The sequence below is a fragment of the Mycteria americana genome, chromosome 2, assembly GCF_035582795.1.
Source record: "Mycteria americana isolate JAX WOST 10 ecotype Jacksonville Zoo and Gardens chromosome 2, USCA_MyAme_1.0, whole genome shotgun sequence".
Classification (NCBI taxonomy): Eukaryota; Metazoa; Chordata; class Aves; order Ciconiiformes; family Ciconiidae; genus Mycteria; species Mycteria americana.
Window position 1 is genome coordinate 149,134,378 of NC_134366.1, and position 23,031 is coordinate 149,157,408.

The 23,031-nt window shown below is 45.0% G+C and overlaps 1 protein-coding gene across 3 annotated transcripts in view; it reads left to right on the forward strand.

Annotated features, from left to right (window-relative positions):
- The first annotated feature begins 5,673 nt into the window (after positions 1 to 5,673).
- Positions 5,674 to 23,031, forward strand: part of ESRP1 (epithelial splicing regulatory protein 1) — a 33,749-nt gene continuing 16,391 nt past the window's right edge. For all 3 annotated transcript variants that reach the window (XM_075495750.1, XM_075495748.1, XM_075495749.1), the window contains exons 1-10: positions 5,674 to 5,828; positions 6,033 to 6,161; positions 7,036 to 7,149; positions 9,769 to 9,883; positions 17,506 to 17,604; positions 17,708 to 17,762; positions 19,629 to 19,739; positions 19,830 to 19,962; positions 20,046 to 20,088; positions 21,581 to 21,882. In XM_075495750.1, the coding sequence (XP_075351865.1) occupies positions 5,697 to 5,828; positions 6,033 to 6,161; positions 7,036 to 7,149; positions 9,769 to 9,883; positions 17,506 to 17,604; positions 17,708 to 17,762; positions 19,629 to 19,739; positions 19,830 to 19,962; positions 20,046 to 20,088; positions 21,581 to 21,882 (1,233 nt within the window). In that variant the 5' untranslated portion in view covers positions 5,674 to 5,696. The remainder of the gene's footprint in view (positions 5,829 to 6,032; positions 6,162 to 7,035; positions 7,150 to 9,768; positions 9,884 to 17,505; positions 17,605 to 17,707; positions 17,763 to 19,628; positions 19,740 to 19,829; positions 19,963 to 20,045; positions 20,089 to 21,580; positions 21,883 to 23,031) is intronic.

A 23,031-nucleotide genomic window follows, 5' to 3' on the forward strand; every position in this document is an offset into this window, starting at 1 on the left:
GCCAGGCGGGCAGCCGCCGTTGCCCCGCCCGCGCGGGACCCGCTGCCCTGAGCGCCGTGGGAGGCGGCAGAGCCGGGGCCGGCGGTCGCAGCCTGCGGCGTGGGGTGCCGGCCTCAAGCCTGCCGCCCCCGCTGCTCCCCGGCCCGGGGGAGGTGCGGGGTCACTCGCGGCGCTGCCGAGCGCGCTGGAGCAGAGCAGAGCAGAGCAGAGCAGAGGCCGAACAGAGGAGAGCGGGGAGGCCGAGCGGGCTTTCCCCTCAGCGACGGCTGCCCGCTGGAGGCAGCGGAGGGAGAGCTGCGGGTCGGCGGCGGGAGCGGGGTCGCTGCCGCGGCACTCGTGCCTGCAGGTTGAGCTTGTGAGCAGGGGGCGGTGCCCCTGCTCTCCAGAGACCGAGCTCGGTGTGCATCGCCGTGGATGTGGCCGTGCGCCACTGCAGTCTGCTCCAAGCCTTGCTTCCCCTGGGTTTCACAAGATTTAGCTCCAGCTCTACACTGACTGAATTCAGTCCTGCTTGAGAAATTTCCTTCGCGGCCTTTCCGTGTTTAACCCTTTCCAGATGTAAGAAATTGTCGCTTCTCTCAAGTACGTGTAGGACAATTCCTTGCAACCTTTCCGCAGCTTCTGATGTTCTTGTTTAGCATCCAGTGCCCTTCTGCACCAGCAACTAAGTTGTACGTGCGTTAGAGACGCCGTGAAGCCAAAGTCAGCCGTGGCCAAGAGAGTGATGTGGAATTGATCTTAGGCAAGCAGCGCGTGGTTACACAAGTTTTGCGTCCAAGCTCTACATCTATAATAGCAAAACTGTGCCATGTGCCTTTAGAGGAAATCTAGAAAAGGATGTGTAACGTCTCTGAACTGCCGGCTGGAGCCTCAGCCACATCCCTGCACTTTCCTTAATGGTGATAATTATACCTTATCTGTGTCTTGTTTCTGGAACAGCTTCTTAATGAAATAAGCTGGTTTGTGCTCGCACCAGGAATTGGCGAGTCCTTTTTTTGTTTCGGTAGCTAAGCTTGCTGCTCTCTCAGCGCTCCAGAGTTTCACTTGCACCAGGAGTGGCAGTCCTCTAGGCTGGACTTGACATGAGAACGTTGCATCAGTTTAAACAAGGGTGTGGTTCGATATATCCATGTTCAGTGGTGAAACTAGTTCAGGAAGTTCCTGTCCTCACACTGCCTGTTGGGGAGCTGGCCCACAATGCACAGTTCCACAACCAGTTTTATTGGCACACGTGGAGAAATGTTTTGTGGCAGTCCAGGGAGACTCATCTACTGGAATTGCTTCTGAATCCACTGAAAACATGGTACTGCCTCCTCATACTGTTTCGACAGATGTAGTTAAAATACTGCAAATCCCTTCACAGAAACATTTCAGAATTTGAGAATCAAGGGGCCTCCTTGGCCGTGCTGGCAGGTTTGCCCGCTCTCCTTCTTGCCCCAAGCTGGGACCCTCTCTTGCCCTGATGGATAAACAGATCTAAACTCCTGGAATTAAATATAAATTTTGTATGTAGAAAAACAAAACTTGAATGTATATGTATGTATTTTGCTAAAGCAGTGCAATGCCTTACAGCCGCTAGCAACACTTGCCATAGCTTATTTTGGTTATGTTTATGAGCTCTTTGTAGACTTCTGTGCAAGAGTAGCTTTGCAGATCTACTCCAAACATGGGCATTGTCACGCATGCCATTGTGCTGGAGGAACGCAGTCCCAGTCAGATGGCTTCTCTCCTGGGACTGCCTGGAACAGTATTGCAACCAGGTCAGCTAGCATGAGTAGTTTCAGTAACTAGCAGGGGAATTCCAGCCCTGCGTTTTTATCTGCAGTGACTCTCTCGCTGCTGGTAACAGCTACAGCTCTGGATGTGAGAAGAATCAGCTTTGCAGGATTAAATTCAGATGGCTCTGAATGCAATGTCATTGATTTCAGCACATGGCTAGGCTTACAAGTCAGTGGTGTTTCTTTGCTGCAAGGTAAAGCAGCAGCGTTTGAACGTCCCACCTGGTTGCACGGTTTCAGGGAACAATTTGGGTATCGGTAGAGAGATATATAGTGACTGATGAAAGTGGAAAAAACAGAATTTGGTTAGCAGCAGCAATTATCTTAGAGAGATTAAACAAAACAGTTGGTGGTAACCATTAACACATTCCAACAAAATGATACAGCTCTGCTGATTCTCCCACTCCTGTTGTAAAAAGTTGATATTCTGAAAGAAAACAGAAGCAGTGATGGGGATGAGTGATACAGGTGGGAGACCTGGCATGAACCAAATGTCTGTGCAGGGAAGGATAACAGAGTTGCAGGTGGTATCAGGGTGAACTGAATACCCTCCTATAGAGGAATAAAGCAGGGTGGGAGACGCAGAACTCGCAGGAAAAACCTGGAGACAGCGAGATGTGCAAAGTCACAGGTTTGTTCAAAATAAACTGGCAGGAAGGGGGTCGATGGGTAAGAGGAGAAAGCTTCAGGAACATGGGGGAAATAAATAAGAGGGCACGTAGGTCTGTTGCTGTGGTCAGGGGGTGGTGTTACTACCAGCTCCTTGGCATAATGGAAGGTGTGAGTAGTTTCAGAAATGTCCTGAAACAGAAAGTGGCACAAAAGGACATGTGGTGGGAAACCTGAACTAATACAAAAAGGACAGAGAAACAGTGACACTGAGATTAGCAAAGGGGCTGGAAACTAGACAGGCAGACACCAGGCGGGAAACAGAAGGAATATCAGAGGAGAGAAATACAGCAACAAGGTGCTGGGAGGAGCCTTGAGAGGTCATCATGCCCCAAAGCGCCCTAGTACATTCCTGTAGGTAACAACACCGATGTATGTCATGTGGAAGATGACACTTCATGCAAAGACTATGCTTAACCAGGCCAGGGATAACGAACAGCCAGGGAGAAGCAACTGGAACGGGAGTACACAAATGCCAGGAGCCCAGGCAATGCAACACAGGAACCTGAACGACTGGTGCATGTTGTCGGACCGGATACCGAAGGCATGAAAGAAAGAGGGTGGAATGGAAACTGCGACTGGAAAACAGGCATTTTAGGGAATGTGTTACCCAAGAAAGAGAAAAATAAAAGGTAATGGCACTACAGTAGCAGTTAGCAGTAAGTGGCTTCCAAAGTAAATAAATAAATAAACCACACGTTAATCAAGAACCCAAAAGACATAATGGGAATTAAAAATACTTTTAGGGTACAGCTTAACCTATGAAAGGGGTTACTATACATAATGGCAGCCTGCTGTAGCAATAAGCTGGGGAGTCTGATGCTCCTAGATGGAAAGAGACAAGACAGGACAAGACAATAAGGCATAAGAGGGAAGAAAAAAAGAAATGCGTAAGCCAGAACACAACAAATCACAACTAAAGGAACACCTACCCATCCAGAAATGGCTCACAAAGACAAGGGCTGCATCTGGACAGCCAAGCAGGCATTGGGAAGGAAACCATCTAGAATGGATGATTAAGTTTCACTGAAAGAAGACCAGACAACCAAGCAAGCACCATCTATCTGGCATGAAGATTCCAAGGTGAAGTCATTTCAGAAATGTATTTCTGGACTTTTCTACTAAAGTACAAAGTTTTATTAAGAAGAAGTTGCACTAAATTAAGATCTGAAAGGGAAACTGTGCAAAGAAATTCTCTATGCCATCGAATCCCTCTGCTCCAGGCTGGGCGAAGGCCAGCGAGCAACTCCCTGTGCAAGGACCAACCCCACTCCTCAGATGCTGAGTACAGATCAGCTGCAACCACTGCTGAGGACACACACCCCAGTGCTCCGCTTCACTTATGTTTTGCTCAACACATCAGAAAGTTGGAAGACAAATGGACAAAGAAAACCAGGCACTGTGACCCTACAACAGAAGGGGCATGATTAGCTTAGGTGTTTCCTGATGCCAGATTCACATAGCCAACTTCAGCTACCACTTTTAAAAACTGGAGGAATTAATTTGCCATCTTTACCCCTCAAATTGCAGTAACTGCTATCAGTGAATGCCATTTTCAAAATCTTATACCAAAAAGGGAGAAAATTACTCCAGCCATCTTCCGTCACACAAAGGCTGTCTGTTGAAGCACAGAAACCATCAAGCAGGAATTTGGTGGCAGTCCCTGCAAGGAGAACCACGCTGCACCAAACTGCGGCGGGGCAGGACGAGGGTGCCGGGCGCTATTTGGACTAGTCGGTGGCTGACGGGATCCCCAGTGCCTGTGAAACTTGTCCTCTCCCTTCCTGCCAAACCAACGAGTGTGTACACATTCATAAAAGATGGTGCAAGCTGTGAACCTGCACTAGCACAAGAAACAGTGATGAAGAAAAGCATGATGTGTACTGTCATCTCAGTAAAAATTTAGAGAAGTAGCATCACAGTGAAGTTGGAAATACACAGCCGGGGCCTTCAAGAACTAGATGTACTACAGGATTTCCTTGGGGAAAGTTAGCGTTACTTGTTTAGCCTACCTATTCAGTTATTTGTCATGAAAAAAACAGGTTTTGAGCAAAACACATTTAACACATACATTTCACAGCGAAACAACGATGACCAGAAGAGAGGTGGTTGTCACAAGGACCAAAATCGCCACAGTCCATCGAGGGAAGGCTGCGACAACCAGACCAGCCAGCTCGGAACACACGAATCGACCCGCCGCGCCAGGGCGACGCAGAAGCCGCGATGCCTCCGCCTTGCGCACGGCAGCGGAAGAGGCTCCACGTCCTGAGCCCGGCTCGGCTCCCTCGGCAGGAGTTGCTCCCGGCGGCACCCGGCCCGCACACCGCCACGGTGCTCCCTGGCACCGCACGGCCCGACGGCCGCGCTCACGCCGCGGGCTCAGACCCGCCGGGGCGTCTGCGGGCGGTGCGGCCGTCTCCCCTCCCCTTCCGTCCAGGCGGAGCGGGAGGGGAGGGTGCCGGGCAGGGCGAGCCGCGCCGCGCTCCGGCGGCGGACGGGGCTGCGGGCTGCCCGCGGACGCAGGGCCGGCCTGCCCTCCCCGCCCGCGACATGTCCCGGCAGGAGCGGGCGGCCCCGCCCGGCCCCGCCGCCCCGCCGCCCCGTCGCCCCGTCGATGAGGAGTCGCACCTTCCCGGGCAGCGCTCCCTGACGGCGGGAGGCGCAGCCCGGCAGGGCCCGGGCCGCCGTGGGTGCACGTTAGGGCTCCCCCGGGGCGCGTGGCGGCTGCGGGCGGCTCGTCCGCCGCTGCCCCCCGCACCCCGCCCGCACCCCCGGCCCGCGCTGGGCGCCCCGCCCGCAATCACGGCCCCCCACTCCGCCAGCCGCCCCCACCCGCGCTTGCCACGTCCCTGCTCGGCGGGGCCAATGGGCGGGCGGCGCCAGGTGTGTGCTACCTGCACCACGTGGGGCGGGGGTGGGCAGGTAGGGCCGCGGCCCGGCGCGGAAAAGCCCGCAGCCATTGCGCGCTTCCCAGGGCTGCAGCCGGCGTGGGAGCGGCCGCCGCCCGCCCTGGGAAACAGGGGGGGGGTGGGAAGGGGGTAGCCGTGCGCTTCCCCCGCGCCAGGTCCTCGGGGAGCGAGGCTGCAGGTGGGGGCACTCTCGCTCGGGTCTCGCTTGGAAGCGCCTCGGGCAGGGAAAGTTTCTGGCCTCTTCTCTTCCCCCTCCCCCCCCTTCGTTTCCCCCCCTTTTTCTCTCACCCCCCCCCTCCCCCCCGCCTCTTTTTATCCTTTCCACTGGCCCGGTGGCACCATGACGGCGTCTCCCGACTACCTGGTGATCCTCTTCGTGACCACGGCGGGCACCAACGGAGCAAAGCTGGGCTCGGATGAGCGAGAGCTGCTCCAGCTCCTGTGGAAAGTGGTCGACCTGAGGAGTAAGGAGGTATTTTCCCCCAAGGGGGAGCCCCCCGACCTGCTGCTCCCCTTGGCCCCTGCCGTGCTGGGTACAGGCAGGGCGGTCCTAGTGCTGGGCTGGTGGTGGGTGCCCCAGGCTGGAGCAGGCTCTGGTGGAGGGCAGGGGCCGGTGCTGCAGGTGGAGACCTCCAGCCCAGGGAGCTGACTCGCCCCTCCTCTGCTTTCTCTGGAGCTTGGGCACTTGCATGACGTGCTGGTCCGGCCTGACCACCCGGAGCTGACGGCCGAGTGCCAGGAGATCACCCAGGTGGATGTGGAGAGCCTGGCACTGGCTCCACCGCTGGAGCAGGCGTTGAGACAGGTGACACCCCATAACCGGCTGCTGGTCTCCCTTGGGGGCTCCCCAATAGGGTAGAGGCAGTGTTATCATCCATTTATCCCCTTCACCACCACCATTGGGGTAGTGGAGCCTGGCACAGGGGCACCACAGATGTGTGTGGGCCACGCAGCCTGGTCTGTGGTGGGCTTTGTGGGGGTTTCTCCTGTGCCTTTTGGTCATTCACCTTGGGAGGGACTGAACCCCAAGAGAGGAAGGTCAGGGCCAGGCATCCTCCTACCCTGGTCTCCTGCCATGTTGGACCCTGACTCTCAGCTGAAGGTGAGCCCCGATCAGTCTTGGAAGAGGCCAAGTTTAGGTGCCCCCTGAAAAGGCTGGGTGGTGGTAGGCCCTGTTAAGGCTTGTGGTGGCTCATCAGTCCTGGGAAGGAGACAATACTGAATCCTCTAGATAAACAGGGAGGTGTGCGTGATTCTCATTGAGGGTAGGGCTGAAAGCCTGTCTCCTTTCCAACATGCTCGAGTGCCCTGTCTGAAAGGCTCTTCTGCCCTGGCACTCCCTCAGCTCTCTGCAACCAGCTTTATGTCTCCTTGCAGTGCTCTTGCAAATGCTCCTGGGAAAGGATTTTTTTCTGTGATGTGGACTGTCTGTGGCCAGTTCTCAGCAGAAGGGGGGAAAAGGGGCAATTTCCTTGTGAAGATAATTATCATGAAAGTTATCATGTGCTTAGCTAGTAAGAAACAAATCGACAGAAGTGAAGGACTAGGCTCATACAAAAAGAAATTCCAGCTCTATGTTCCTGCTGCCCAGGATTAACGTGTTACCAGCTGATGACACTGCCTAGCGCAGCCACTCTGATCTCTTTCATGTGTATGTCTTTTGTTGTTCCTGCTTTCAGTTTAATCAGTCCGTGAGCAATGAGCTGAACATTGGTGTAGGTACTTCCTTCTGCTTCTGTACTGATGGACAGTTGCACATTAGGCAGGTTCTGCACCCTGAAGCTTCCAAAAAGGTATGTAGTTGTAGCTTAAGTTTGACTCTTAGTGTGCTTTATGTCATTTCTTGCAAAACTGATCAACTCCTCTTTAGTGTGAGGGTGCCTCCACACAACCATAGTACAAACATCGCTCATGCGTTAATATGCTTACCACACTAAAGAGCCTGTCCATGTGGAAGGCACAGGCAATGCCCTGTGCTTATCACAGAATTACAGAATCGTATAGGTTGGAAAAGACCTTTAAGATCATCGAGTCCAACCGTAAAATGTAGCCCTGATGATGTAGCCCTGAGATGCCTTTTTATGTTAAATCAGAAGAAAGGCTTTCTTGAATTAAGTGTTTGAGAAAGGAGCAATGCATTGACAGAGTACTTGTAGCTCCTACAGCTGTAGGAGCTACAATGGGTTAACAAGTGGGAATTTGGAAGTGTTGCCAAATAGTTAACCACCTTAATCATAAACTGCCTTTTGAAATTTTACATTCACCTTTAGCTTCAGCAACTTTCAATCTGCATATTCAGTTGACGCTCTGAGGGCGGTGCTCGTATTTGTAAGGAGCTGAACAGTAGTTTGAGGCAGGCTATGAGTGATGACTAGTCCCGTAGTCTAGAGTTTTCTGTAACTTCAGAGTTGCCAAATTGCTAACAGTGTTACAAAGTCCTACCTACTTTTCATCAGTGATAGAGTTGCAGCAATATGCCGAGTCTCTAGTCCTGAAATAACTGCAGCAATATTAATAACATCTCGTTTTGTGGTTTGCTATTGAACGTGCATTGCTCTGTAACTGAAGTGTTCTGCTCCTCACATTGCAACTGATCCTTGTGCCCATCGATTTCCTGTTTCATCTTTGAAGGGGCACTGCTGCAAGTCTGTGCTGTTACAAAACTGGTATTAGATGAATTTGTTTTTAATACTTGTTGGTGCTCTAGGTATTTATACGTTCGAAGGTGTAGAAGACAAACAGTGAGCCTGATTCATTGTGAAGGGACAGTCCTTATATATGTGACTTGTCTTAGCGTATAATGTGAGAAAACAGGGAAACACGTTTTTAACAGACTTTCTTGTCACTGGTAATGGGTATGTGTTTTATACAGTTAATCTTTCCATGGCAGTTAAATTATATGGATAAAAAAAGGGACAACTCCTATGATTATTTAAGTTTGTTTGGTGTTGGGGATAAGCATCCTTTTTCTGTATCATTGCAGGGTCACTGATAGGAATCAAGTCTTCATTAAAATCTTATGTTGCTGTTTTGTTAAGAATTATTCATTTGAAATCTGCTCTGTGCTGCCTATGGATTAAGTAAACCAGATGCTTATGAGACCTGTAATAGTTCTTTGGTGAATACCCTAATCCTGAAGTTGGGGATCACTAAAATCCAGATAGGCAGAAATCACTAGGCTCTTGAGAATATATTTATTTCGTTTAAGATGCCCAGTCTGAACCAATCTAGCAGCTCATGGTATTCAGAGAATGAATTGGTATCAACTGTTCCAACTGAATTTCAGTGAAGTACGGAACGCGATCTCTCGTGAAGAAAAATAGCCATGCTAAAACTGGAGCAGGAAGTCTTGGCAAGCACACCTGCATTTTCATAAGTTTGTCTTTAAAGAGTATCGTTTGCCTAATGCACCTGCCCATATGCTAAGATAAGCTCTAATGTTCTTAAAGCAGAACTTGTTTTAGAGCCTTAACTTCTTTCTTTGGGCTCCCTAAATGTGTTTTCACATATCCTGTCGTTCTGTTATAATGCCAAGATGCTAACTAGTCTTTAAATCACAGAAAGCCTTTACTTTTAGTCTAGGGAGTCATTACAGGCAACAAACAGCCAAGTGGAATACAAAGTACTGTGTCTGTGGGGAATCTCTGGGGTGGAGAGCTAACTGAAGGAGTAGGGGTTTGTGTTGGTTTAAACAGCTACCCCTAAGTCTTCTCCACATCTTCTCCTTCCCACCCCCAAAAAAATTAAAAGCATGTGGTAGATGTAGTGGTGGTGTGAAAAGGGTTTTATTGACTTCCAGTGGGCTACATAACTTGCTCCTGGCTTCATACACTGCAATTAATGCAGTTACCATGCATAGACTGACAACCTCTGCACCATATCAAACCCTCATCTGCACACAGTTGGGGTTGTTTTGTTGTTGTTTGTTTTTTTCTTTTAAGGGAATAAATATTTGAAGTGTGACTATTCTCTGAAAACTCAGCCTTGTCTATAAACCAACACATCTTCTGCTAGTCTTGCAAAACTTGCTTGGCTCTATAAACTGAACTGAGTGCCCTCTGGCTTTTTACAGTTAAAATTGGAATCAAGAATTGATGATAAATGTTGCAATAGCAGGCATTTGCTCTCCTTACATATATATTGGATTTGAGGCACTAGTAATAATAGCAAATGTTTCTCTGGCAATGAAAAAGCACGCTTCTCTTTTTTAAACCACGTAGAGAGGAAGCTGCTTAAGCAAAAAAGTTTATAAACATATTTATGTGGCTAAGAAGAGCTATGTGAGTTTCTCTGTAGCAAAGGCTGTTTGTGTTTCTTACCCATTGTAAGGAAATTGTTAGAAAGTTTGGTATCTAAAGACAAAGTAGATTAAACTCACCCTAGCTGACAGTAGTTACTTTGTCTTTTTACAGAATATCTTACTGCCTGAATGCTTCTACTCCTTTTTTGACTTGCGGAAAGAGTTCAAGAAGTGTTGCCCTGGCTCACCTGATGTTAGCAAACTCGATGTTGTGGCCATGACAGAATGTATCCTTTTAACAGTGATGGTGTCTACTGCTGGTTACAGCTTTGGCTGAATTTTAGGACAGATGTGTGAGTAATGCTTGCAACACGTTTGGGGGTGGTATAACTTTAAGGAGTGACTCGGAGCTGTACTGAGCTTTCTCTCAAAGATAAAGATAAAAACATATGGGGATGGATGCTTCCATGGGGAAAATCCTGTAGTTCTTGACTTCTGTACATTTTCTTTACTACCATTACAGTTTTGTCTCTTTAAACTTCACAGGTTAGTGTAACTGGCACATTTGTTCAAATTGCTGATATGAATCCTAATATTAAAGTTGTGAAGTTGCTCATTGCATCAGTTAGATTTTTATTTTATTTTTAGATAAGAGTAAATGTTGGGAGACCATCTTAATTTTTAGGAGGGGGAACTGTTATTCCTGATGAGAACTTAGTGAATCTTTGATTCAGGAGTGGGCAGGGATGCTGTTGGCACACGTGGTATTCAGTCTCATGGAAGTTGAGCATGTTACACCTCGCAAGGTGAGGCTGGGCTGGCAATAAGATGCCATCAGTAACATGTTTCCATTTTCAGTGATATGGATGTCTAAAATTACTTTCTGAATAGTCTTAAATGGTCTGTAACCTAGTCCTGTCTGGCTCTTTACTAGTCTTAGCTCAGTTTTGTTTGCATGCCATGTACAATTACCAGAGCCGAAACTGGGGCTGTGAATAACTTTGCTGTGCCTTCTTCCTTGCTTCCCTGGCAGTCTCCCCTCTTGCTGCAGGCTCCGGTCCTCATCTCAAATGTACTCAGACATGGAAAACACTTGACTTCCCTACTGACCTATTGAAGCAGTGACCACAAAAGCTAGCTAGCAAGGAGGTATAAAGGAATTTGAGAGTATTTTAAAAAATATTTTAATTGGGTTTTTGTTGTTGTTTTTAAGAACTTTTTTCCTCTGGCTCGCTTATTGTGTCCATAAAGTGGTTGCCATTAAGAGCTGGTATTTTTCAGACTCAAAAGTCTGCGGCTTCTGAATTATTTTGGCCTTCTGCTGCAGGACTAGTATTGCCTGGGCTTTGTACCTGTGTCGGGGGCATAAAATATCTATGTACATGTGGATTTTTTTGTGCTTAACTGTAAGGTTGAATACCGGAGGCTGTCTGCTCTGCTTTGCCATCTGCAAATTAAGATTAATCTCCCCTAGTGAAGGGGCAGAAATCACTTCTCTCCCTACTCTGAAGCAAAGTGGTACACTTAGTATAGGAGTGTGAATTTTTATGTAGAAAAGCAAAATAAATGTTTGTGTTGCATATTCTAGAAGCTGGATGATAGGGACTTCTTAAAGTTATGGTCAAAAACTTAATACATTGTTTAGGGATGCTTTGACATGAGCTGGAGAAGTTAATTAAAGACAGTGTGCTACTTTGGCTGTTTTGGAGAGATGCCTTTGCTTTCCCCTTGTGTGAATGTCTGGTGTACATCTTGCCACTGTGGAAATAGTCGTATGACTGTAGCCACCTGGATTGTCTCTGGTCAGCTAAGGCGCAGTGACAGACTGTGTACTCCCTGCCTGCTGGGAGAGAGGAGCAGACCGCTCTGTGTTACTGGACTGTCAGGAGGCCCCTAAAGAATCAGTACCATCTGAGGGTGGTTTTGGCAGTTGCCAGTAGTATTTCCTCCCAAGTTCCTAGAGGCTTGGTCAGTCTATCCAAATGCTCTCAACTTGAGTCTGAATTCTGGATCCGATATGCTTCTTAAGGTATATAAACCTAAATAACTTCATTCTGTTTTTATATTAACCTTTGTGGTTTCTCTTGTTTTGTAACTATTGATGCTTTTATTTGTAAACTTGCTGTGTTTACGCAACATGGCTGAAATTAACTGTCTCTGCCCTATATTGTTTGAGAGTGTTGGGGGCGGAGGACACAGAGACCAAAAAGGTAAAATAATTTTTGTTTTCCCTTTATTGACAAATACGATAATTTTCTTTCTCCTCACCTTGCTGAAATGTACCAACTTAATCTCCGCAGTGTCAGAAGCTGTATAAGTTAATTGCATTTGGAGAGTCTGAATGTGCATGTAATGTTTGCGATTAAAAAAAAAATTGCTAAAGCAGGTGCTAAGTCTAAAGACTAGTTCAAACAGTTATGTGCAGAGACTCTTTTTTTTTTTTTTTCCCTTCTTCTTGTAAGCAGGACAGCTACTTTCCTCCTGAGACGGTTATGTAGTAAAGAAAAGAAAATGTCTAAATGAAAAGTAACTTGGATTTGAAGTGGATATGCTGGGGTGGGGGACACAAAAACAAATTAAAACCAAATGGAGTAGGTTGAAATGAAGTTGCAGATTAGTGCACAGAATCTGACCAAGCAAAACTTCCACCCCATAGCTAAAGGGGCTGCATGAGTGGAATCTTCCATGATTTGTGCCACACAAACTATACTGGGCCAGGTTCGTTAGCATTTGGTGGGGAAAGAAGGTTTTGGTTTAGGTGTAGGGTACTGACGAGAGACGCAGAAGACTGCATTAACAAGCTGGTAGGAGCAGGAGTAGAGTGATTTTTGGGTACATGCCTTCATGTACTTACATCTCCATTTACCTGCATGTAAGATGGTTGTGATCAGTGAGAGGAAACTTGTGTGATATGAAAGAGTTAGGGGAAAGTTGGGTATTATTGTGCAGTCATTTAAATTATTAGGAGTCTTCCAAATGCTTTTATTTTAAACAACAAATTACAGGCAAATGGAGAATGTACTCTATTGCTCCCAACAGTCAGGGGAAATAATTTCCTATCATTCAAGATATATATTCCAGTGTATAGCACGCTGGATAGTTGGTGCTTGTCTATGTATTTCTTGCAGGCAAGGCAAGCACGATCTTGAAAAAGAACACAGAGATATTAAACTGAATAATTGGCTGGGTTATTCTTCCTTTAGAAAGTACTTTTGGGACTTACTCTTTCAGCAAACTACTTGAAATTGTGTACAGCAATGAAACCATTCCAAATCCAAAAGCTCAGGTGAAAGCTTTATATTTCCTCTGTCCCTGAAATTATAAACTTCATGTACAGCCAGCCACTGATTTCTTTTAATGCAAGGTAAAGAATGTTTAAAATGCCATGGAATTTGAGGGGCCAAGGAAGAACTGAGACTAGTTGTAACTGTTATCTCTGAGTTCTACTGCTGCCTAACTTATGGTCTCAAAACAGTTTTTGGTGTAGAAGACAGTCTTCTGGCAGACCATTTTTAGTCAGTATTGCGTAAGAGTAGCGCCAGCAGGAGAATTATGAGAAATTTCGAGTAACAAAAAAATTTGAGAGAAGCAATCATGTTCTGGCAGAGAAAGGAACTCGGGTCTGTCGAAATCTTTTTTTTTTTTTAAACATGCGTAAGTATACAAAAGGAGCAGGGTTGTTCTTGCAGCCTCTGTACCTCCCATACTTGCTGCACTTCTTGATTTGCAAAGCTTGCTGAGCCAGTTTTCACTGCTGTGAGTGCCTTTAGGGTGGAGTGAACAAAGCTTGCATGACTATTCGTATTCAGTCTGCAGACGACTCATCCTTTGCCCCAAGATTGGGTGTGCAGAAGCCATTAAATGGCAAATAGCTCTTGCTTCCTCCAGTGCATGGTTTGCTCCATTCAATTCTGAACTGGGTTTGTGAGGATAACTCCTTACTAGGAGTATCTGCTGGATGTTTGCTGGGTGTTGTCAGTAGAAATGCAGGCATACTTCAGAACAGCCTGCGTAATGTGCTGGATACGATCTGGATACTGCAATAGTGAAACTTGGGAGGTTTTTTGTTGGTGTTTGGTTTTTTTTTTTTTTTGACCTGGGTGTCTTGAAAACAATGATGTGGAGCACAGTTCTAACCAACAGTACTTAACTCCGGCAATAAAAAGCACATTATTGGGTATTACCTGAGAATCTTGCATATTGCTATTTGTATTTCCTGTGATAGTACCCAGGAACTGGGTAATATCAGATTACCTTTATGCAAAGGTAATCTGATATTTAACAAGATGTACATTTAACAAGATGTAAACTTCTGCCTGAAGAGACTTAAAAACAGAACAGAAAGGGAAGAGGATCAGTGCAGAACACAACTGCAATACTAGTTCATGTTGTCTCACAGCTGAGTTGGTTGTTCAGTGTTTCTTTTGCCATAGTTAAGAAAGGAGTTGAGACTGAGAAATGGAAGAGACGGTGGGAGGGAGGGAAGGAAGAAGTCTTGGAGGGCACTGGCAGCGGGTAAAGCTGTGGTGACAAATCTGAGGAAATGGTTAAATGGTTTAGAAATTTCTCCTATATTATATAGGCAACTCTGATGTAGAATATGCTCCCCCCCTTACTAACTTGCTGAATGTTGCAGGAGGTGGTACCACAGCTGCACAGCAAGATTAAGAAGTTCCTTGTTTCCCATCCTGCCTTGTTACTTGGGTGCGTCTTTTGCCCGTTGCTTCATTTAGAATATATGTGTGCATGCTATTGCATATAGTAGCTTTAGACAGCCAGGTGTGTTTTCTAACACTTCTTTAAATGTGAACTTGGATTTCTCCACTGCAATCAACTCTTTCCAATTGCCCAGGAGAGACAACCTTTAAATATCACGGTACACAAACACACGTGTGGTCTCTTACCCCTTCACAGAAAAAGGAGTGGGTTTTATAAAAACTATTCCATTAACAGCTTTTTCCTAAGTGTCCATAATTTCCAGTGCCTCCATTCATAGGAGTCCATCTGTATGTAGTCAGTCTTGTTCATTAGAATTCAGGTTTTCACTTAGTTAATGTCATTATTAACATGCTCCTTTACATATGCAGAAAGCTATCAATTTTCCTCTCCAATCTTGCCTAAAAGCCTTGCTTCTAGTTAATCAGAGGCGAAGATGTGAGCGATTGCTCACTCCTACTAATGTTGATTACTTTCTTCCTCCCCTCCCACTGTGTTTATATTAATCTAGAGTTCCTTGGCACAACTGACTCCCTGTGTCTGAACACCTGGTACCAACCTCTGTCGGCATTAGGGCGTTTTTAGGAACTATATCTCCTGTTGATCAATATTTTCAATGAAAATGTTTTTTGAAGAAAATGAACATGGGGTGGGGGAGTTGTTTGTTTTTCCTTGTGTGATAGCCTTGCTTCAAATTCCCAGCTCCTTCACACTGCTGCATTCCCGTCTCTGGCGGCTGATCGCTTGTAGGGATCTTTGGCTCTGCAAAAAGGAAATACTGAAATGTCTCTTCGGTTTTGACAGCACAGTGTAACAGCCAAGCGCGTGTGTGTGCACATGTGTATGCATGTCCCCTGCCATAATAGCTATTGAAACTCCTGCCCAATTTCTCTTGACTTTGACAGAGGAAAGATAACATTTCCAGAATCTTCATAAAAATGGTCAGACAAGACCAGAGTTCCAATACCTCCATCTTCAGCAGCTTCAGGTTCCCTGGATGGGTGGCAGAGTCTCTGCATAAGTGCAGCACAGAGGTCTTAGAAGGGTGTCAGGAGAAGGAGGAGAAGCACTCCTGCTCTGATACACAAGGTGCCCAGAAACATCTGTGTGGTGCTGATTAAGCACCCTCTCTGCTAGGGAGTCTGTGGATTATTTGTTTTCTTTTCAACCCCCCTTCCCCAGGGGGCAGGGAAGGAGATGAGCTTGAGTGTACAGCTTTAGGAAGAGATACTACAATGAAGAAGTTTCTTGTTGTCATAAATACTGATAGTCTCTTAAACTGTGCTTTGGGGTTGTTGCATGTGGTTTGTTCAGGATTTTTAGCTTGTTTTTTAAGAAAACCATTTAATGTTCTCACTACTTTACTCCAAAGAAGGTACAGGGAGGGTGGGTAATGGCAATGGTTAGCAAGCTGTATTTAGTCAAGCAGCTGGAGGGGAGGGATCGCTGGCTCAAGTTGTCTTTTTTTACACTATGATAACTCACTTAAACTTCAAATGTTCTTGTAAGACTAAGCACCATCCTCTCACCTTCCATACTCCAATGCACACTTAAAACCAACAAAGCCTCAAAATCAAATTAGCCTCAAAGTGTATTGTGTTGGCACAGTAGCTTTCCTTTCCTCGCTGTGGAAGAGGAGTTCATTAATTCAGTTGAAATTATTTTTCATCTCACAACAAGATAACAGTTAAACTTCAAAAACAATTTAAAAAAAATCTGTTTTGTAGGAGTGACTTGCAGTCATCCCACAAATAATAGGGAAGACTATTTCACAGTGAAATTTGTGCTGCCTCCCCTCTTGATGAGATGATAGGACAAAGCTGGTGTGTGGTGTCTCTCTCTAACAGAAGCTGCTGTTCTGTTCCCTGCCCTTCATGTGGGCATCTGCCAACTCAAAAATGTGCTCAGCTCTAGGTGGAGAAAACCTTTTTCTTTTAAGAGGAACCTTGCTATCTTGGACTGAGAAGCAACTTTTGAGCACCAAAATGCAGACTCTTGAGCACTTGAAATGTGTCTAATGCAGTTTTGTGGGAATGTGGGCAAATAATTGGTGCACTTGATTGTTTTGAATGTCTTGCATTACTGTACTGCCATGCCAGGATAGGTCTTGTTTAAAAAACTCTTTCACTTTTGCTCTAAAGTCTTAATGCAAAGTGATAAAAGAAGTCAAAAAAGCAAATCCTATTCCAGACAGCTTTATATTTCACTTCTTGTTCTGTACTTGAGGTTTTTTTACCCTACACTCCTCAAAGAAGGACATGTGGGTAGAAAAGACCTTTTCAAAAATTGGCTTTATAAATGATGGAGTAGAGTTGCAAGTAATCTTACAGTCCTGTAGCTTGGTGTTAGAGAGGGGCAAATATGACAGGAAGCGGGAGAGATACCATAGTAAACTCTGTTTAAAATGGTGTGAAAAAAGATGGTATGTGCAACTGAAATCAGACTCCCTTTCTGAACATGGAGTTTTTTACCTGGTCATTCTACAGCCTGTCTTTCCAGGACAGAACATTTCCTGCTCTCTGTTGGCAGAAGAGCTTATCCTTGCTATCATCTTCTGAAATCCTTCAGATTGAAGATATGGGTTGCGGGACTCTATTTTGTCTCTTGGTTATCCACAATGGTGCATTCTTACCAGATTCTCAAAATGCTCTGTGTAACAGAAAAAAACTCAGGTTGTAACTTCTAATAGGCAAGGTTTAGATGAGGTGCCACTTGTGAATTTTGTCAAAGTGGTAAGATATTTATTCGACTTTGGGATTTACTTGTTCAGAAAGCATGTGGTGTATCCTCCTATTTCTGGAGCTTCCAGTTGATGGTTTGCTTCTCCTCTTTCCCCAAATCTTCCCCTAGAGATTAAAGATGATGTTAATTAAAGAGAACAGGACTCCAGTCTCTTACGCATGCAAAAGTGTATCTGTCTGTCAAACATACATAATGCATGAGTATATTAAATATATATGTCCTCATTATGGGGTCTCATGTCCCCAGACGCTTTCTGGAGTGACCTCACACTCCCACAGGTGGCAGTAGTTGGAGGCCATGGCAGAACAGCTGATGTATCCCAGCAGGAAAAGGGATTAAATCTTCCCCTGAGAAGTGACTTACCATCAAGGATAACATGAAAGCTTGTTGCTCTAACAGGAAGCCAATTAGAAATCTGTTTGGTGATGATTGACTTAACTCCAGCATAAAGATTTAAATCTTGACAAGAACAGTTCAGCACTTCCCTATGGAGCATCTCAAGTTGAAGATATGGGGAATATTATTTTAACACTAATATCTGAACCATACAGTAAGTGATTGTGATGAACGAGTTTTCTATATTGCTTGTTTGTTTTTTCCTGCCTCTCTTATACGCTGAAGAAAAAGAAAATAACTTGTACTGTATTTCATAGATTACAGATTTTCAGATCCAGAAAGAGTGAACTACAAATTTGAAAGTGGGCCTTGGTAAGTACCTTCTTCCTCTTCTTGCTGTGCTCCCCCCACACACACTTTTTTTTTTCCCCTCAAGATACTGCTTAGATAAGCTGTACTTCTCTGTATTCCTAACTTGCAAATAGCTGTTACCATTATTTTTATTTATCTTGCCACTGCTGTGGGAATAAATTAGATGCTTTAAGTGGGAAAGGGAACAGATATTCTATGAGTCTATGATCAGGTGCAAGCCAGTTTTCTTGCTAGGCTTCAGTGTCGCCTGTTAGCTGCTGATAGTTCTGGGTTCTGCTAATAAGTGCTTATAATGGTGTTAAGTGTGCTGCGCTATTAAGAAAGAATGTAAGCATTTTTGCAGAAGTAACCCTATTGGTACTAACTCTTATACTTTTCCTGCAATTTGCTTCATAGTTACTGAATATACATAATGATGATTTTTTTTTTTTACAGGGAAGAAACATTTCCATAAAGATACTGTGCTACCAGTAAATTGCTTAAGCTATGATTATTGTTTTCTTCCCAAATATGTTTTAAACATAAAGCTTTTATCTACTTTTGATGACTGCTTTGTTGTTGGGTTTTTTAAATGTAATCGTGCTTCTGTGCAAATACAGATTTTTCTCAGTAGTTTGCTGGGTACTCCCTCTGCAGTATCACAAGAGGTTGGTGTTAAACTGACCGTATTTAGATTCCCATCCTGCATGAATACTTACTTCCCTCTTCTGGATTAAGGAACTGTCATAATGGTAGATGATGCTCACACTTCTGAGCCAAAAGAAGCAAGAAAAGAATGCAACAATCCTGGCAGAAAGTACCCAGTGAGATTAGTTCAGGGGTTATGTTTTAGCATTGTTCTAAGCTTTTTCTCTTTCACTAACAAAATCCTGGGATGAGGTGAAAGATTCCCATCTTATTCGTGATAGTGAGAAGTACAGAATTAGGAGGCAGGGGTGGAACAGTTTGGGATGGACACCTACAGAAAGGCCACTGAGAAATTAAAATGTAAGTGAGAAACATGACCCTCCTACAAGCAGGCATGCCACAGCCCTTTTGTACGAGGGAGTCCTCTGCTGCTGAACAGCACTTCATCTGCTTAATCAATCCCATAGTACCTTCTGTGCAAAAACCTGTCCTTGCAATAGCCAGAAAGGCAGCCTTGGGTAGCTGCAAGTGTTTTGTTCTACGTGGTACTTTTAACATGTAAGAGAACAAAAGAGACTACAGTAATGACCAATTAAACCTGACTTTCTGTGGCTGGGCTATTCCCGTGCTAAGCAGCCGATGTAGCCTGTATCTATATTATTCTCTAGTAGCACAGTGATGGCCTGAACAAGCAATGTTAAGGCTAAACTCTTTGGGCAGGAGTCCTCTGTGTACCGAGTATAACCCTGAACAGATTTGATCTTGGCTTGTGACTGGCTTTCACACGCTGTCACAGTACAAATAATAAGCACTAACCTCAGTTACATCTAACTGCTCTGCTTCAGTTTCCACTTAGCTAAGATTAGAATAGCAAGTTTAATTTTGTACCAGTAACCCTGTTCAGACAATGGAGAAGCACAAACCATTGGTATGTCAGGAGTGGGGAGTAAATTGGAAACAGGCTCAGAGATGAGAGCTCAAGGAACAAATGTGGTGAAGCAGGAAAGAGGAGCTGGGAAAGGGGCAGCTTAACAGCAGATGTTCCCTGAGGAGAGACATGTGCAGTGGCTTTGGATGGTGGTGGCACTTAGCCCTCGCTGCTGTGGCAGTGCCATCCAGCAGACAGGGAGCAGGGCCAGAAGGCTGTCCCTGGAGCACAGGTGACAAGCAGGGAGGGTGGTGTGTGGTGGATACTACAGGCAGATGTCTCTGCATTACTCTGTCTTTCTGTGCCTGCAGCAGCAAGATGGAACTTGTGGATGACAATGCTGTTATCCGAGCAAGAGGATTGCCATGGCAGTCATCTGACCAGGACATAGCGAGATTCTTCAAAGGCCTAAATATCGCCAAGTTGGTAGCTAAGAATTTACCTCTACATTTGTAGTACTTTATCTGTGTCAGTCATGGAGTTTTCTATCTCTTTCGATTTAAATCCTCCAGGGGAGGTGCTGCACTCTGTCTCAATGCCCAAGGTAGGAGGAATGGGGAGGCTCTCGTGAGATTCGTAAGTGAAGAGCATAGAGACCTAGCGCTACAAAGGCACAAGCATCACATGGGGAATCGATACATTGAGGTGCGTGATGCTGGCTTTGAAATCCTCTTCTCAACAGGAGTGCAAATAGCATGCCAATCACATGTTGTCTCTTCTTTCCTTAGGTATACAAGGCAACAGGTGAAGACTTCCTTAAAATTGCAGGAGGTAATTTTTAGGGAGTGAGGAGGGAGGGTTTATTCCATCAGCATCTGTAACTAGCTTTTGGCTGTAAGCTGCTCCTGTTGGATGTGGCCTTTCATTTTCTTTCTTTGAACAAGTAGTTGGCTGGTGTTTTGATTACTATGTACTCTGCTAGCAGCAGTCCAAGACATTCCATAATTTATCTGTCCATCTTTCTCTTCCACATTCTTGCCATTTTCAAGCAGCCTATCAAATAAGGATTTGATTAGGCAAGGTGATCTTTCATATGAACTTAATTTGTTAGGTCATCTTCTTAACTGAAGGGACCTAAATGTTATTGATTGCTGAAAAACAAAACCAGAGTAGTTTTTCAAAACAATATGACTGCTGTTGCTGTGGAGACTTGCACGTAAAGCAAACAGATATCACAGTGTAAATAACAAGGGATTTATGGAACTGATTTTCTTCAAATCAAATCTTTGCCTCAAACTAAAGGGGGAGTTTAGGGGGAATGCTTATTTAAGGGGAATACTGAAAGATTTGCAGCCTTGAATTGAAAGGCTGCAAAACTTGCTCTACAAACTCTCCCGTGGTCTCTCTTCCTCCCCTTTATGACTGCAAGCATACAGAATTTGAGTTAAGATCCAATAAGCTGTTATGTATCTACAATACTACCTTATGGTCCATCTTGGTTCCTGACAGAGATTTGGTCTGGGGATTGTAAATGACTAACTGAATGTCTGAGGTTGAGGTTTTAGAGTGGGAGAGGCTATTAAGCTGTCAAATAAATAGCTAATTGATGGCCTTGGTGATAGTTATACCATTCAAAGCAAAGACATTGCACACTGACATTGGGGGAAAAGTGGTGCATGTCTGGCACCACTAAACTTATTTGCAGAATGAGCTAGCTGTAAGTGTAAGGACCATATTAAGATGTGAAGTTGGTTAGCAGCTAGCTTTGGTTGGGGTAGTGTTATAAGTATGAGCATCACTGGTCTTCTCCTAGACATAGTGAAAGTAGAATTGGCAGACTTTGACAGTTTTATCAGGATAGGATGAAATTCCTGAGCTGTTTTCAACATGCCCTTCCAACTTTCTTTCCCAGCACAATGGTCTGGGTACTTGGTTACTATATATTGTGGCTTCAGAGCATGTCAAAGGTATTCGTAAGTTAGAAAGATGAGGTGCATGGTAGCACAGATACTGCCCATGCAGGAGATTCACAGCCTGTGCTTTCCTTGGGCTCTGAACATTGTAAGTACTTTCTGTTTTCCCTTTGAATAAGGATTAATCTCATCCAAATGATGAAGTAACATTGTTAGACTTTAATGGCAAGTGTCTTCTACAATATTTCTAGTTTATCAAAGTGGGACATCTTTCCCTGTCTTTGGAGGCAGATGTTGTTCTACCTGCTCAAAAACTATCTGTGGGGAGGAGGACATAGCTATGCCAGACTTGCTCACAATTTTACGTGGCTGCCTAGACTTAAGTGCTTCTGTACTTCTTTTTGTTAAAGGCACTTCCAACGAGGTTGCACAGTTCTTGTCAAAAGAAAACCAAGTGATTGTCAGGATGCGAGGTCTTCCTTTCAACGTAACAACAGAAGAAGTGCTGACATTCTTTGGCCAGCACTGCCCCGTAACAGGAGGAAAGGAGGGAGTCCTGTTTGTCACGTACCCTGACAGCAGGCCAACAGGGGATGCCTTTGTGTTGTTTGCTTGTGAGGAATATGCACAAAATGCACTGAAAAAGCATAAGGACTTGCTGGGGAAAAGATACATTGAACTTTTCAGGAGCACTGCAGCGGAAGTTCAGCAGGTGGGTGTAAAGCTTACAAACACTGGCTTCTTGTAATCCAAACTCCTACGCTGGCATACAGTAGTGGAAGCAAATACTGCTTGGCCATGACTTGAAAGCTTCTTTTCTCTTCTCACTCTTGACTCTTTCTGGAAAGAGTACTGTCTGAATTTCCATGAGGTTTTGTTCCCTCTAAATGTAAGATCTTATGGTATATGGATGTTGTCAATCATATATAAAAACCTTTGGGGTTTTGGCTTCCAATAGCCTTGCAAACAGCAGTTACAGCAGAAAAATGTATGTGGGTCTAGTGCTTTACACTACAGATACTGAATTTGTCTAAGTCCAATGATGGTCTATTCAGGAGGAGCGTTAGCAACAAATCGTGATCTAAAAGACTTATCTTTAGTCACTGGCACAGAAAAACAGAGCCTTTTGATGTAGTTGTCTTCAGAGCAATCTATCTGAAGAGTCTTACAAATTGCCTCTAAGGGCAGGTCTCAGCCATCTTCTGCCAGCACTGGCTACCTAGCAGAGGGTGGTAGGACTCTGTGAAGCTGGGCCTGAAGAGTGCCTCCTCTGGCATAAACATGGTTTGATGGACCATTAATTGCAGTTATGCTGTCAGGGAAAGGAAGTAGGGCTGAGAGGATTGTGTGTGTATGTCTCCAAAGATTTGTAGAGCTTCAGTTGAGGTCTAAACATGATTCTAAAAGGTCTCGTCTATGATGCACGTTATGGGCAACCAATAACCATGTCATTGTAACCAAGCAATGGGGCAGCTCTGATCCCGCAAATATGTAGAGATTTCAGTGCCTTGTTTGAAGGGTGACACTAATGATGAGAAGGCATAGCTGCGACACTCGCTCTTGTCATTGTATTTTTCTCAAGTGCTCTCATAAGTTTTTGTTTAGTAAAACCTTCTGATACCTGTATAAGTGTAAATGAATCTTAATCTTGCTCAGAGGAAGTTAAAGGGTAGTGATTGAATATTCAGTGAACTCTTAACCATAAAAACCCTGCCTGGTCAAAATTAGTGACAAGAAATCTCAAAGCACGACCCTGTTACAGATACTGTGACTCAGTAACACTGTCGCCTTAAACAACACCACCTGTGTTACTTGATAGACTATAGCGTCTCAAGTCAGGGCTGTTTGGTAGGGAAATATG